Source organism: Cnephaeus nilssonii (genome assembly GCF_951640355.1).
Source record: "Cnephaeus nilssonii genome assembly, chromosome: 19".
Classification (NCBI taxonomy): Eukaryota; Metazoa; Chordata; class Mammalia; order Chiroptera; family Vespertilionidae; genus Cnephaeus; species Cnephaeus nilssonii.
The window spans coordinates 7,716,720-7,731,528 of NC_137090.1; the positions used below are offsets into that span (position 1 = coordinate 7,716,720).

The 14,809-nt window shown below is 48.4% G+C and overlaps 3 protein-coding genes across 3 annotated transcripts; all 3 read left to right on the forward strand.

The window, feature by feature from the left end:
- Positions 1-408: 408 nt before the first annotated feature.
- KRTAP17-1 (keratin associated protein 17-1) lies at positions 409-744 on the forward strand (the record flags this gene model as incomplete). Its single annotated transcript, XM_079798230.1, has 1 exon — positions 409-744. One exon carries the CDS (start codon positions 409-411, stop codon positions 742-744), a length of 336 nt encoding a protein of 111 aa, XP_079654356.1.
- A 5,894-nt stretch (positions 745-6,638) lies between these two features.
- On the forward strand, positions 6,639-8,144 carry KRTAP16-1 (keratin associated protein 16-1; the record flags this gene model as incomplete). Its single annotated transcript, XM_079798197.1, has 1 exon — positions 6,639-8,144. One exon carries the CDS (start codon positions 6,639-6,641, stop codon positions 8,142-8,144), a length of 1,506 nt encoding a protein of 501 aa, XP_079654323.1.
- Positions 8,145-13,005: 4,861 nt separating this feature from the next.
- KRTAP29-1 (keratin associated like protein 29-1) lies at positions 13,006-14,067 on the forward strand (the record flags this gene model as incomplete). Its single annotated transcript, XM_079798638.1, has 1 exon — positions 13,006-14,067. One exon carries the CDS (start codon positions 13,006-13,008, stop codon positions 14,065-14,067), a length of 1,062 nt encoding a protein of 353 aa, XP_079654764.1.
- Between the last annotated feature and the right edge of the window lie 742 nt (positions 14,068-14,809).

Consider the following 14,809-nt stretch of genomic DNA (forward strand, 5'->3'; position numbering starts at 1 on the left):
CAAAGAGGTTGGCTGCCCACGTGCCATAGAAGGCATGGAAGAGGAACCCCCTGCCAGAGCCAGATCTGGGGGGGCTTCCGCTTCCTGGCTCCAGCCTGGCTAATGATGGCTGGCCCCAGTTTGGCCATGATGACAGGTCTTGCCGAAGGTGTATTTTTACCCTCTGGACAAATAGCCGTTGGGAGGAGTGGGGCCTTTTTATGAGTTGAGGTACTCAGGGCTGGAAAATAAACAGGCAGCTAATGAGACCTTCTTCTGGACTCGGGCATAAATAATAACAAAGAAAACATCTGGCCCCTGGGCCCACACCCTGGCGGAGGGGATATAAAAGCTGCCGTCCAGCTGGTGACGGCCAGACCTGGGGAACTCTGGCTGCGGTCCTGACCTGCGCCCTGACCAGCGGGGATCATGGGGTGCTGCCCGGGGGACTGCTTCACCTGCTGCGGTGAGGAGCAGGACTGCTGCGAGATGTGCTGCTGCCAGCCCGGCTGCTGCGGCTGCTGCGGGTCCTGCTGCGGCTGCGGGGGCTCGGGCTGCGGAGGCTGCGGAGGCGGCTGCTGCGGCTCCTCCTGCTGCGGCGGATCCGGCTGCTGCGGGGGCGGCGGCTCCGGCTGCGGGGGCGGCTCTGGCTGCGGGGGCAGCTGCTGCGGGTCCAGCTGCTGCGGCTCCAGCTGCTGTGGCTCCTCGGGGGGCTGCTGCGGGCCTGTGTGCTGCCAGCCCACGCCCGTCTGCGACACGAAATGAAGAGCTCCCCGCGCCCCCTCCATGGAGACAGCCCCACGGAATGCGTCCACCCACCTGCTCCGGCCGAGACCCCTCGTCTCCAGGACCTTCCAGGACGGTGTCCGGCCTCCCGTGGCATGGGTGGAGGCGGCTTGCTGATCCGGTGCCCGCCCTGGTGTTTCAAGGCCCTGAGAACTAGAGCCACGTGCTGGTGGGGGATTGGAACGGGGCGCCGCCCAAAGAGATCCCCGAAGCGGAAAGGGGGCATCCCCGCGGCTGGCTGGACTCTCACCAAGTTCCATGGTCACGAGGAGGCATCCGCTCATTCACGGCGTCTCTGGGACTGACCCCTCTGCCTCAGCTTTCCCGAGGCTTTTGAGCCGCACAGATTCCTCTCTGTTCACTTCTTAATAAATCCGGGCACGCTGGCCTCACCACACTGGTCCTGCCGCCTCTTCCTTCGCCCCCTCTCGGGCACTGGGCCCGACAAATGTACCCTGGCGTCCCCAACAGGCGCTCCTGACAAGCAGTGTGTGGGTCGCCCACATCAGACCCCCCAGGGGTAGCTAAGTGGAGATCTGGAGCCCTCCCTGAGCCAGGCAGAATCAGCACTCGGAGGCGGGTGGTCTGGAAACCTGTGTTTCTAACAAGGACCCCAGGGATTCTTCCGCACTGAGGTCTGAGGACCACACGTGGAGGCTCAAGTTCTAGGCGCTACATGAGATTCACTTGGGGAGGCTTTTAAACGTACAGATCCTTGGGCTTTGCTGCTAGAGGTTTTATCCATTAGCCCTAGGGTGGAGCCCCTGGGAGCTGCATTTTTATTTTTAAAAATATATTTGTATTGATTTCAGAGAGGAAGGGAAAGGGAGAGAGAAACATCCATGATGAGAGAGAATTGGTTGGCTGCCTCCTGCACACCCTCCTGCGGGGACTGAGCCCGCAACCCAGGTATGTGTCCTGACCTGGCACTGGGCTGTGACCTCCTGGTTCACGGAGCCACGCCAGCTGGCGGGGGCCTGCATTTTTAAAAACTCCCAGGTAAATGCTGATGCTGGCCAAGTTTAACCTTGAGCGAGGTGCCTGGCTGCCTCCTGCATTGTAGTTCTCCTAGAATGGTTCTGCCGGAGGCTTCAGGTTTGGTCAGAACTTCCTAGCAAAGTCAGGGGAGGAGGCTTGATAAGACAAGCTTGGTTCTAAATGGAAGGGATTCCTGTAGCAAAATTTTGACAACACACAGTTTCTAAGAATGTTCTGGGAAGTTCAGGTCCTTCCTCCAGCCTCCTGCTTTGGCAAAGTCTCCCTTTTCTGGATTAGGTTTTCGTGTCCAGCTGTATTTCTTCTGCTTAAGGCCCGGGGTGGAGAAGGGTGAGCATCTGTCTGTGAAATGGAGCCTGACCCCGCTGTGTGTGGGTTCGGCTGGAAGGTTAAAATTCAAGAAGGAGTTGATTCAACCTCTTCCTGAATATGACCTTGAGTTGCTACATGTGGGATAAAATTGATTCTGCTCTTGCCCTGGGAGAACAATATTTATTTTTATTCCTCCAAAGCAATGCTTTATTCAATAAACAAAAATATTTTTCTGATTATAAGTACAGCAATGATTCCTAAAAATATGAAAAAATATAGAAAAATATAAAGAAGACATAATAGCCACTCAAATTCTCACCACTCAGGCTTTATTACTAACATGTATCTTTCCAGACTCCTTTCTATGCATTTTTACAAATAAAACTAGGATTATGCTGCTTTTGCTTTTTTGCCTTTAAATTTTTTTGTTTCATTTTTTATAAGCTAACTTGGAGATATAATTTACATGTAATAAATCACTCCCATTTTAGTGTAGTTTGATGAGATTTTGACAATCCTATATAATAAAGAGGTAATATGCAAATTGACTCTCACTTCATCATGCTGTCACAAGATGGCTGCGCCCACAGCGGAGGCAGGGTTCCTGTAATGAGTTGAAACGAGCGATCATCAGGGACCTGAGGCTGTGTGGCGCCAGGTCGGGCCAGGGGACCTGAGGCTGCGCCCCCGGCCCAGCAGGGCTTGACGGGGGTGGGGCTGGCTGGGTCTGTATCACGCCCAATGGGGGTGGGGCCGGCCGGGTCTGGGTCTCGTGTGATTTTAAGGTGCATGCGGGTGGGTGGGGACTTGACTCTGGGTCCCGCAGCGTGCCCCAGACTCTGACAGCAGGAAGATTTTCATATACATTTTACTAATTTTCTTTCATCTCTGACACTTCTATTATAGAGAAAGGGCAAATAGCAATATTAAAATATTTCCTCTAATTAATTCCCTTTTAATGTGCACCAGTTTCGTGCACTGGGCCACTAGTTGTATATATTTAACCACTACTGCACTCAAGATCTAGAATTTTCCATCATTTCTCAAATTCCCCAGTGTCCTTTTGCAAGTAGTGTCCCCTCGACCTGACCCCAATCTCAGACAACCATTGATCTGCTTTATGTCACTATAAATTTCACCATTTCTAGAATTTCATATAAATGAAATCATATATTGTGAACTTTTTCACTTAGAATAACATTTTAAAATATTCATTCATGTTGCTGTAGCTATCAATAGTTCATTCCTTTTTATTGAGTGAATAAACTACATTGTATGAATAAACTGCATTAAAATACTCATCTACTGATGGACATTTGGGTTGTCTACAGTTCTTTGCTATTATGAATAAAGCTATTATGAATATTCATGTACAAATTTTTGTGTGGACATATATTTTCATTTATTTAGGATAAATTCCTAGGTGTTAGATTGTTGGACAAATGGTAAGTGAATGTTTCACATTATAAACACTTACCCACCTGTTTTGCAAAGTGGTTGTACCATTTTGTATATCTGGGAGTTTCAGTTGCTCCATGTTCTTGCTAACACTTGATATTGTCAGCCTTTTAATGTTTAGCTGTTCTAGCAAGTATCTAATGATAGTTGCTTGTGTTTTCTTTTTCTTTCTTTCTTTCTTTTTTTTTTGGCATTAAAAATCCCAGTAGTATTTGCAGTATCTTGCTTTGGGAGAGAATTTGAGATTTGACTCTGCCCTGATTCAGTTTTAGACTCTATTATTTAGGTCATTGTTTGCTCTGCCTGAAATTGGCCTCTTAAATGCTGGCTCTCTAACCCCTAGGACAAAGCCACAGTCAGAGCAGAAGCATGCCAAAGGGACATAGTTGCCAAGAGTTCAACTGGTCTACATTGAGCAATTGTGATTAAGAGCAGCTCATTCTTTCGTTGCTCATGACCATGGCCTCATGGAAGCATGAGTGGAAGGTAGTAATTTCTTTGAATTATTGACAGAGAATTGCTCCTCTTAGTTGTCCACGGAGGTCCTCATTTATCCATTCATTCAACAAATATTAATAGTGAACTGCCTACATATCAAACACTGCTCTGGGTGCTGGGTTTACATCAGGGAATAAACAAAATTCTTATCCTCTTAGTGCTTATATGGCATCAAGGGAGCCCAGAGCTACAAAAGAGAATAAAGTAGGAATGGGATAGATAGTTAAAAGAGCAGCTTATTCCACTTAGCAGGGAAGGATTCTTGGAGGAGATGACATTCTAGCATAATGAATGATGCTATGCAAGTTTTTCAGCTGAGAGCTTTTATGAGGGATTTTTTTGGGAGGGGCATCTCCATCTGGAATTTTATTGCTGGTTTAGCTGACAAAGAGAAGGTGGATGGAAAGAAGAACTGGAAATGTGGGGATCAGGGTCTTGGGGTCTTCTCCTTGCCTTATCCTCTGCAAAGCTTTCTAAAATTCCTTTCCTCTATTGCTGAGATCCACATCTCAAAGAATGGCACTCCCTATTCCTAACCTTTCACTTTCAACCACTAAGTCCTGTAGATTCTGCCTCTTTAAAACATCTTATATCCCTCCAGTCCCAAGGCACTGGCTCGTTCACCATGAAGCTTTTGGGTAATTGCCCCAGACCCCTAATGGTTGGCCCACTTCCAGACTCACCCTTCTTCTTCAATCCCTTCTCCACAGGCAGAGAGATATTTCCAAAGGGCAGACCTGGCCAAGTTACTCCCCTGCTTAAAAACTCCAGGTGCCAGTATAAAATCCAACTTATTACCATGGTTCATAGGTTTTTTCATGATTGAGTGGCTAGTAACCCCTCTAGACCCATCACTATCCTTTCCTGTCCCCTTGCACTTTTCATCTCAGCTATGGAACCATTTGCTGCTCCCCAAATGTATCATGCTCTCTTAAGAAGCCTTCCCTAACTTCCTCAAAACCACATTGCTGTTTCTCCTGGGTGCCCACAGAGCACCCGTGCATCCAGGTGTTGTAGCACTTGTACATATACTGTACCATAATTGCTTATGAAAGTATCTGTATTTCTTCTAAACTTGAGCTCCTTATGGAATTGCAACTCATTCATTCTGTATCATTACACAAAACCCAATGGTGGCTGGGTTGGTTGGATGAATAAAATTGAAATTGGGCAAATGATTGCATAAATTAATGAATGAAGAGAAGAATGGTGAATGAATGAAAAAATGGTTCAGCTTTTCCAAAGCTGCCTTTTGTATTGATGTTGAAAGCACATGGTGGAGGCAAGATGGGGCCTCAGTGAGCAGGGATATCAGTCCTTGGTGTTTAGAAACTTATGATTTGTTTCCCTCATAATGTCTCTCTCAAGCAGTAGCATTGACACAATGCTTTGAGAAAGCATTTGTGTTCTTGCTTTTGTTTATAATGTTTTTGTTAAAAAAAAAAACACACACATTAAAAAAACACCTGTCTTTCTTCTTTACCCTTTGGGTCTTGGATATATCTTTCCTTTAGGAGCTGTTAAAGTCACCAAAGGGCAATAGAGTATACAGATGTCTTATTAGAAAGTTGTCACCTGAAATTTATATGTTAATAACCAATGTTATTCCAATACATTTAATTTTAAAAAATCACCAAATGCAAGAAGAACTCTGAAGGTCTACTGGATGCTTCAGGTGGGGGTGAAGGAAGGAAAAAAAGGAAACAGAAGCAGAATGGCTAGGCCAAGTGCCTTCCAGGGTCAGGTAGAGCCTGCAGTCTGGGGCACAGAACAGGACAAAGGACAGCATGTGGGCGAAGCCTGTGACATGTGGCTTTGACAAAGGCTCCTGAGAAAGGTCTGTCCAGACAGAGTGGTGAAGGGGAAGAAGAGCAGCTCTAGATTAGGAGGCAAGTCAAGCCATGTGGGATTTTAGCAAGTGACAAACTTTTGGATTCTAATTCCCCCTTCCTGTTCTTCATCTGTAATGGAAGCAAAGTTTCCCTATCCCATGGGATTGCTGATGGTTTTAAATAAATCACTGCTATAAAGTGCAGTCATTTGAGATCCATCCAAGATATCCCCTCTTCCACAGAGTTCATCACTGGTCCTCTCACTAATCCCCGTATGTCTGTTGTTAAGTTTATCATTGCATTGCAATGAGTTTACCTGTACACGTGTCTGCCCACCAGAGAGTGATATCTATGAGAATGAGTGAGTAGGTCTTAGGCATGGGCATCCCCTGCATCCAGCTCAGGGCCCAGTACAGAGGATAGAAGATGGATAAATGGTAAGTTCTTTTCTTCTTCCCCTGTTCATGATGCTCAGAGATACCGATCATTGAAGGTGATGACGCTTATTCCAAGATGGCCTATAACTCCCAGGACTCCACATTTAGCAAGTCAATAAACAAACAGCTTCTTTATGGGTAGATAAACAATCCCAGGTCAACAAACCTTGACCTAATAAGATGTTCCTCTGCAAAGTGGCCCAAACAGCAACGAGGAAAAGACGCAGGAGCTCAAAACATCATATGCCGGAGAAGGGGTATAAAAGCGAGGGCCCCAGGGAGCTGCGCCAGTCAGGCAGCCACCTCGCAGCACTCACCAAGGAGCAGAGGCACCTCCGTCATGTCTGGAAACTGCTGTTCTAGGAAATGCCCCTCCGTGCCAGCCATCTCTCTCTGCTCCACAGAGGTGAGCTGCAGAGGGCCCATCTGCTTGCCCAGCTCCTGCCAGAGCCAGACGTGGCAACTGATGCCCTGTCAAGATGGCTGTGGGGCATCCAGCTGTGGCCCACAATGCTGTCAGCCCTGCTGTTCCGTGAGCAGCTGTGCCCAACCCGTGTGCTGTGAGGCTACCATGTGTGATCCTTCCTGTTCCGTGAGCAGCTGTGCCCAACCCGTGTGCTGCGAGGCTACCACGTGTGATCCCTGTTGTTCTGTGAGCAGCTGTGCCCAACCCGTGTGCTGCGAGGCTACCACGTGTGATCCCTGTTGTTCTGTGAGCAGCTGTGCCCAACCCGTGTGCTGCGAGGCTACCACGTGTGATCCCTGTTGTTCTGTGAGCAGTTGCTGCCAACCCGTGTGCTGCGAGGCTGCTTCCTGCCAAGCGGTCCTCTGTATGCCCACCCCCTGCCAGCCCATCGTCTGCAAGCCCAGCTGCTGCCAGCCAGTCGTGTGTGAGCCCAGCTGCTGTCCAGCTGTCTGCACCATGCCTAGCTCTTGCCAACCAGTGGTCTGTGAGCCTGCTTGCTGTCAGCCAGTGTGCTCCACGCCCAGCTGCTGCCCATCCGACTGCTCTGTGGGCAATAGCTGCCAGGCTGCTTGCTGTGAGTCCAGTCCCTGTGAGCCATCCTGCTCCGGGCCCAGCATCTGCCAGCCAGCTCCCTGTGTGGCTCTGGTCTGTGAGCCTGTCTGCCTTCGCTCTGCCTGCTGTGTTCCGAGCCCTTGGGAACCACCTTGTGTCTCTAGCACTTGCCAAGAGCCCTCGTGTTGTGTCTCCAGCATCTGCCAACCCATCTGCTCGGAGCCCAATCCCTGCTCACCCAGTGTCTGTGTGACCCGTCCATGCCAACCTACTTGCTACATAGTCCAGCGCCGTCAGTCCATCTGCTGTGAGCCTATTTCCTGCCCATCTACTTCCTGCCAGCCTCCCTGCTGCCGCCCGGGGTCTTCTGCATCTGCCATCTGCCAACCGACTTGCCCTCGGACTTTCTACATACCCAGCTCCTGCAAACCGCCTTGCACGACTTCGGTCCCCTACCGCCCCATCTACCGCTCAATCTACTCTGGACCCTTCACCTACAGGCAGCCGTACGTGACATCCATCTCCTACCGCCCTGCCTGCTACCGCCCTGCCTGCTACCGCCCTTGTTACTCCATCCTGCGCCGCCCGGCCTACATCACTTCAATCTCCTACCGCCCGGTGAGCTCCTGCCTGCCTTGTGTTAACTCCTGCAAACGGGATTGCAAAAAGTCCACTTCCAGCCAACCGGATTGTGCTGACTCCACTCCCTGCAAGGTGGAAGTCTCAGAGGACAATCCCTGCCAGCCCACGGAGGCCAAAGTCACCAGCCCAACCACCCGTGAGGCCACAGCCAGCCAGCCTGCTGCCACCAAGCCTGCCAACCGCTGAACGGACCTCAGCCCACCTAAGCAAACCTCCCACTAGAGGAAGCTTGACTGCCCTCCCCGAAGTGCAGCACGATGTAGCTAGAATCTTTTTCTTTCTGCAGCATCACTCACCATCTGCCTATGTTTCAAGTAACTCTTCAGAAATGACAGTACCCGAATGGCCCACATTAAGGCCTCCTGGGCACTGAGAGGGCACGCTGGGTGCCTGTCTGCCGCTGTCATCGAGCTGTGCCACATCGTCCCAAGTCTCTTTCCTGGCTACGTTTCTTCCAGTCCTCCTGCCTGTGCTCCCCTGCTGTCTGTCCTCATGCTCCTTGGGGGCCTCCTCAGTGAGAGAAGGGTATTTAACTGTCCAATAAACATGGCTAAGTTGAAGCAACATGCTGTTTCCACCTCTCTCTTGTTAATGCCATCACCCCATCAGCTGACTTGCCTCGTCTTTGAGAGCAGCTTCATCCATCCATTCATCCATCCGACAAGGTTTATTAGAGGCTGTGAGGTGCCAGGGACTATGTTAGGCTCTAGGAACGAGATGACAAAAGTCTCCGTCCCTGCTCTCAGAGGAGCTCACTCCAGCAGGGAGACAGATGGACAGAGAGACAATGAACTATATTTCACTGTGCTAAATGCTGGGATAGAGGCAAGCACGGGCACTGTGAACTCAGCAGGGTGTTAGGGGGAGCCAGGGGAGGATTCTTGGGGATTATGATACTGAAGCCTTGTCTTTCAGCACAAGTAGGAGCTGAGCAGTTAGAAACCGGAAAGGAAGAGTTTTCTAGGCAGAGGAAGCACACTCATGAATATGCCTGTGAGCACACTGTTCACTAGGTGAGGCCTGGGCAAAGGTGTGCTTAGAGGAGTGGTGAGCTCTGAGGTCAGGTAAGCAGACCAGGAGCTGCTCTTATCAGGCCTTGTATGCTGGACAGAGGGACTTGGATGTGGTGCAGGGCTGACATGAAGGCATCAAGGAGCTGTATGCAGGGCAGTGACGTGAAGAGCACTGTTTTGGAATGTCCCTTTGGCCTTGGTGTTGAGAACTGCAATGAGGAATATGCTCTTGTATTTAGGGAGACTGAGGAGGAAGCCAGTGGCCTTGGGGTCCCCAGTGGGATGAAAACAAGTGTGTGTGTGTGTGTGTGTGTGTGTGTGTGTGTGTTGGCAGGGGTGTCATAATTACAATAGGAAGGGGTTTTTTGTGTGAGAGCTTTACTTATGTTCTCTTAGTCCTATAAGACACATTCTTTGTAAAAACTCCATACATAATCTCTTATAATCTCTAAGGATAGAGTCTCTTCAAAGTGATCATCCATTACACATAATACACAGAACAAAGGGCTATCCCTTGTCCTCAAAATGCAGCTTTGGCACTACTGACATTTTGGGCTGGGTCAATTCTATGCATTGTATGATACTAAGCAGCATCCCTGACCTCTACCAACTAGATGCCAGTAGTGTCTCCAGATTGTGATGACCAAAAATGTCTCCAGACACTGCCAAACACCCCTGGGGAATGTGTGTGCAAAAATTTCCCCCTATTTGAGAACCACTGGATTGGACAATGGCAGAGTAAAAAGTAAAACTTATCCTGCCACTGGTATTGGCGTTGTTGTCTCATCAGACTATTGGGATTTAGCTCTGTCTCCTTCCAGAATCAAGAGAGGAGTTAGCCAGATTTTAAATCTCTGTGCCAAGCATAGACTCAGTATTTCATGTAAATCACAGTCATCCTGTGAGAATATTTCTTCTCCTCTATTTTATAGATGAGGAATATAAAGGACAAACAATGCAAGTGCCCATCAACAAAGACAAGAAAATTGTGGTATAGTCATGTAATAGATTATACTGCTGCAGGGAAACATTACTGGACAATGGCTACAAGCAACATAAGTGAACCTTACCAATGAAATGTGGATTGATATAAACAAGCCTCAGAGAGCACACATGTATCTAAAGTTCAAAACAATACACATACATGAATTTACATGCATGAGTACATATGCATGTACACATATATGCAATTACATACATTATGTTATATATACTATCCTATATAATAAATAGCTAATATGCTAATTAGACCAAATAGCAGAACGACCACCCAGACGACCTTCCGGATGAAGCTGGGGCTGCGAGAGCCGAGGCAGTCGGGGCTGCGAGGGCCAAGCCCCTTGCATGAATTTCATGCATCCGGGCCTCTAGTGTATTTTATATCTATATTCACAAGGGGATGATAAACACAAAATTCAGGATAGTCATAGCTGGTAACAAACAAATGATTAAAACCCAGTTCTGTCCAAAGCCAGTGATTTTTCTGTATTGCCATATTTCCTAATGTGATCTCAACAGCCCTTTGTGCCTTGAACCAAAATGAAAGTTGTCTTTATTGAGAGGATTCTTTTTTCCAGCTTCACTAAGGTATAATTGATAAAGTTTTAAGGTATTGAAAGTGTACAGTATAATGATTTGATATACATATGTAGTGAAAGGATTTCTCCCATCTAATTAATGAACACATTCATCTCCTCACATATTTATCATTTTTATGAGAACATATAAGTTTTCTTAGCAAATTTTAATTATGCAATGCAGTATTATCAATCATGTTATAGCCATTAGATCTTCAGAACTTCTTCTAATAGCTGAAAGTTTGTACACTTTTACCAACCTCTTGAGAGGTTTCTTTAAGAAGAAGGGAGGAAAGAGAAGAATTAGAGAAAAAATGGATGTAAAAGTGGATTTCTTTGAAACAGTAATAGTGGTATATATGGGTGAAGGATATCGGCATCTTTTTCAGATTGAAGTTGACTGGTTTCTCAAATACATTTAAGTTCCATTTTGATTGACTTACTTGGTATTTATTCCTAAATATTTACATCCCAAACCTCTCATCTCTCAAGTATTTCCTTTTGGGAGCAGAGAGGTTTGGGATATAGACATTTAGGAATAAAACATCCTTTAGGAACCCTTGCAGTTTACAAGATGTTGAAATGAATAGCAATGAAATGAGGGCAAAAGAAGTGATTGATGCTGTGACATAAAAAGCAATGGTAGATTTCTTTCCATCCCCCCTTTCCTCTGTCAGTCCATTTAAAGAACTCATATGCATATATGATAGCCCATGGACACAGACAATAACACAGTGAAGGCCTTGGAGGGGAGGGGGTGCAGGTACAGGGTGGAGGGAGTCAATGGGGAGAAAATAGAACATCTATAATACTTTTAACAATAAAGATAAATTTTAAAAAAGAAAGCAGAGAACACACACAAAAATAAAAATAAAAAGATATATGTATCCCTACCAAAAAAAAAAAAAAAAAGCAATGGTAGAGGAAAGGCATTTTAACCACCAGGGGGAGAGTTTTTGAGGCATCATTCAATCAGAAAATTGTCTCTTTTTAAAATGAGGGGGTGGAGGGTATGAGGCGATGGCATTTTGTATCTGGTACTTTGAAAAGTATCTTCCCGGATGTCCAGCACTCTCAATAATTGTGAGACAGATAGTAAGAACAAAAGTAACCTGAGCAGCAGCAATGCAGTTGATGAACTCCTGGTACTTTGAACGCAGGGTCATGAGCTAAGAGGTCCAACAGAGTGAGTTAGTAGCAGATCCAGAAATCCAGACCAGCTCTGTCTGGCTCTCAAAGCCATGGTCTTTCCACTCCACCCTGCATCTCCATTGTGAACTAGGCCAGGGCAGGGACCCGTGTGGGATGCTGGAGTTGGATGGTGAAGCAGAGCCTGGACCAGCCCAGAGGAAGAGGGAAAGGATCAGAAAAGCATCTTGCAAATCCCTCTTGGAAGAGGTTGATTTAACATTAACACAACTTTGCAGCCATGGCCTTATGTCACATTTGGTTGTTGCATTTTTATATTTTTAGAATATATATGCTTTGACTTCATATTGTGAGTTTAACCTTTTCTGATGAGGCATATGGCAGTTTTAAATTTCCAAATTCAATGATTGTCCTTGGATGTATTGATGAGCAGAGGTAAGTACACCCTTTGATCTAGCTGATGATTACAGAAACCGGAGAGGGCAGATGACCCCTAGCATGGGGTTTGGGCCACCCACCTGGTGTATTGCTGCAAGAATGTCAGCCTTCAGTCACTATGCCCCCTCCAAAGTCGGGAGATCTAATAGGTAGTCAGTTTCAGAGGAATTTGGGTCAGCCTAACTTAGGTTTGAATCTTATTTCTACCCTTCATTACTTGCATAATTTGGGGAACACGATTTAAATTCAGAGTTGGCTTTGTTACCTCCAAAATGGTGGTGACAATTACACCTCGTAACTAGGGTCATTGCAAAGATTCCATGAAAAATGCAGCCAAGGACCTGCTACATAGTAGGTCTGCGATTAATGGAAGCCATTCCTATTGTCATTGGTCTTAGCAGAGTTGAGTTTCAGGAAAGCCAAATGGGAAAGGTCTAGAAAGAATGTCCTTGACTGATTTTCTGTTCTCCTTCTCTGACATCATCCCCCCTTTACTGGGTCAGGGCTTCATTTCCGGATTGAATGGCGCAGACCTGCATTCCTGGCGGGAGAGCGGGCGGCGGCCTCCTGATGAGAGGTTGTGCTGGGAAGGGCCTGCTTCAGGGAGGCCGGAGCACAACCTGTAAAAGCGACAGCTCATCCCAGGGCAGGAGCAGCATCCGGGAACCCAAACTTAGCAAAGAAAACTCCCCACTCAACAGACGAGTTGTAAAAGCGGGGCCAGCATCTCCCCGGCTGATCAGATGTCTGCCTGCAAACCCGTGGAAACAACAACAAGGAAAGATGCTCTCTGTCGCGCCAACACCCCGAGCGAAGGCCTATAAAAGCCCCGGGTAGCAGGTGTCTTCCTGGCAAAGGAGCTCCAGCGCCATGGGGGACGGCTGTTGTCCTGGAAACGCCGCGGCCATTCCAGCGGTGCCCCCCACCTCCATGTGCCCAAAGGGTGGCAGCTTCCGAAACGGCATCCTTCTGCCTAGCTTCTGCCGGAGCAGAACCTGGCAACAGGTCCCAAGCCAGGGACACTGTCAGCCATCCGGCAGGGTCCCTGGAGGCTGTGAACCTGCTCCCTGCCACCCTACCTGCCTTCCAGCAACTTCCTGTGTGGACTTTGTGTGCCAACCCATTTGCTCCTGCACAGCCAGCTACGAATCCAGCACCGGCCAGGCTCCTCGTCTGGTTCGCTCCTGCCAGCCCTCCTGCTCAGAACCCACCGGCGGCCGGGGAAAGTGCTGCCAAGCCAGCCCCCGTCAGCAAAGCTCCTGCCAGGGACCTGTCTTCGTGTCCGGATCGCGCCAGGCAGCTTGTGACCAATCAGTCTGCCGTGACACCAGGGCCTGCCAGCCATCCCGCTCTGAGGTGACTCCCTGTCCTGAAACATCGTGCCCACCAACTGCCTGTGCAGCTACTCCACGCCAGCCAACTTGCTGCCCAGCAGGTTCATGCCACCCCATGAGTGGCGAAGGTCAGCCCTGCAGATCAACTTATTACCAGCCCATCTGCTACGTTTTCAAGACTTGCCAGTCAGTTCCCTGCATGCCTGCTCCCTGCCAGCCATCGCCTTGCGAGTTCGGTTCTTGCAATCCTGCTTGCTGTGTGACCGCCCCTTGCCAGCCACTGCCCTGCCAAGCAGCTCCTTCTATACCCTTCATCTGCCGGCCCTCTTGCACTGTGAACTCTTGCACACCAGCGTCCCGTGGCACCAGGCCTTCTGGTCAACCAACTTGTGGCGGACCCACTTCCTGCGGCCAAGGTGGCTGCAAATCCCCTTCCCGCCAGCCCGTCTGCTGCGTGACAGGTTTAGGCAAATTGTCCAGTGGTGACTCCAATTGCTTCCAGCCAACTCCTCCACGCCCCTGCACAGCCAGCCCCTGCTTGCCGACTTCCTGTCAACCCGGCCTCGGGTCCAGCTCCTGTAAGGCAACGCTTGGTTGATGGAGCCCTCTTAACGCCTCCTCTGAGCTCTGCAGCTGTCTGCAAGGGTCCAGCCATCCCACGGCACCCGCCCCGGCCAAGCACAAACGCTGCCTGCTTGCTGACGCGCCCCCATTCCAGCCCCACCCTCCCTCCAGGTCCTGGCGTGGGAACTTGTCCAGCTGCAAAGATCCTTCTTAGCCGAGGAGAAGCTGTCAGCGAGCATGGTCCCCACGATAGCTGGCCTTTCCTGACGTCAGTTCACTTCACTTCAGCGAAGCCTTCTTTCCACTTTTTCTTTTGATGCTGCCCAGTCTGTCAAAAGACTCCTGGCTGCCAGCTGCTAATTAAAGTGGGACTTGTCAAGCACGATGAGCAAGACTCTCAGAGCGCTTTCTTTCCTTCAGCGCACCGCTTTGTGGGTCTCCTTCAGGTCACCTGGGGCCACGATGATGCCGGGCCCTGAGTCAGGGGTCTGCCTTTGGTGTTCGCTTCTTGCAACCCTATTTGCTGATAAAGTTGATGTGCCTTTTGTACCCTCTCAGTGCCATTTATCTTCTTCCCTTGTCAGGTACGCCCTTGTATGACCTTTTAGTCACTGCTCCATTATATAAAAACACAAACAATACATACATACTATTTATAAAGTAGTCAAACTATATATATATTACCAGGGTTTAGAAATTTAAGCATATATATATATATATATATATATATATATATATATATATGTATATACTAGTAGCCCGTTTGCACGAAGATT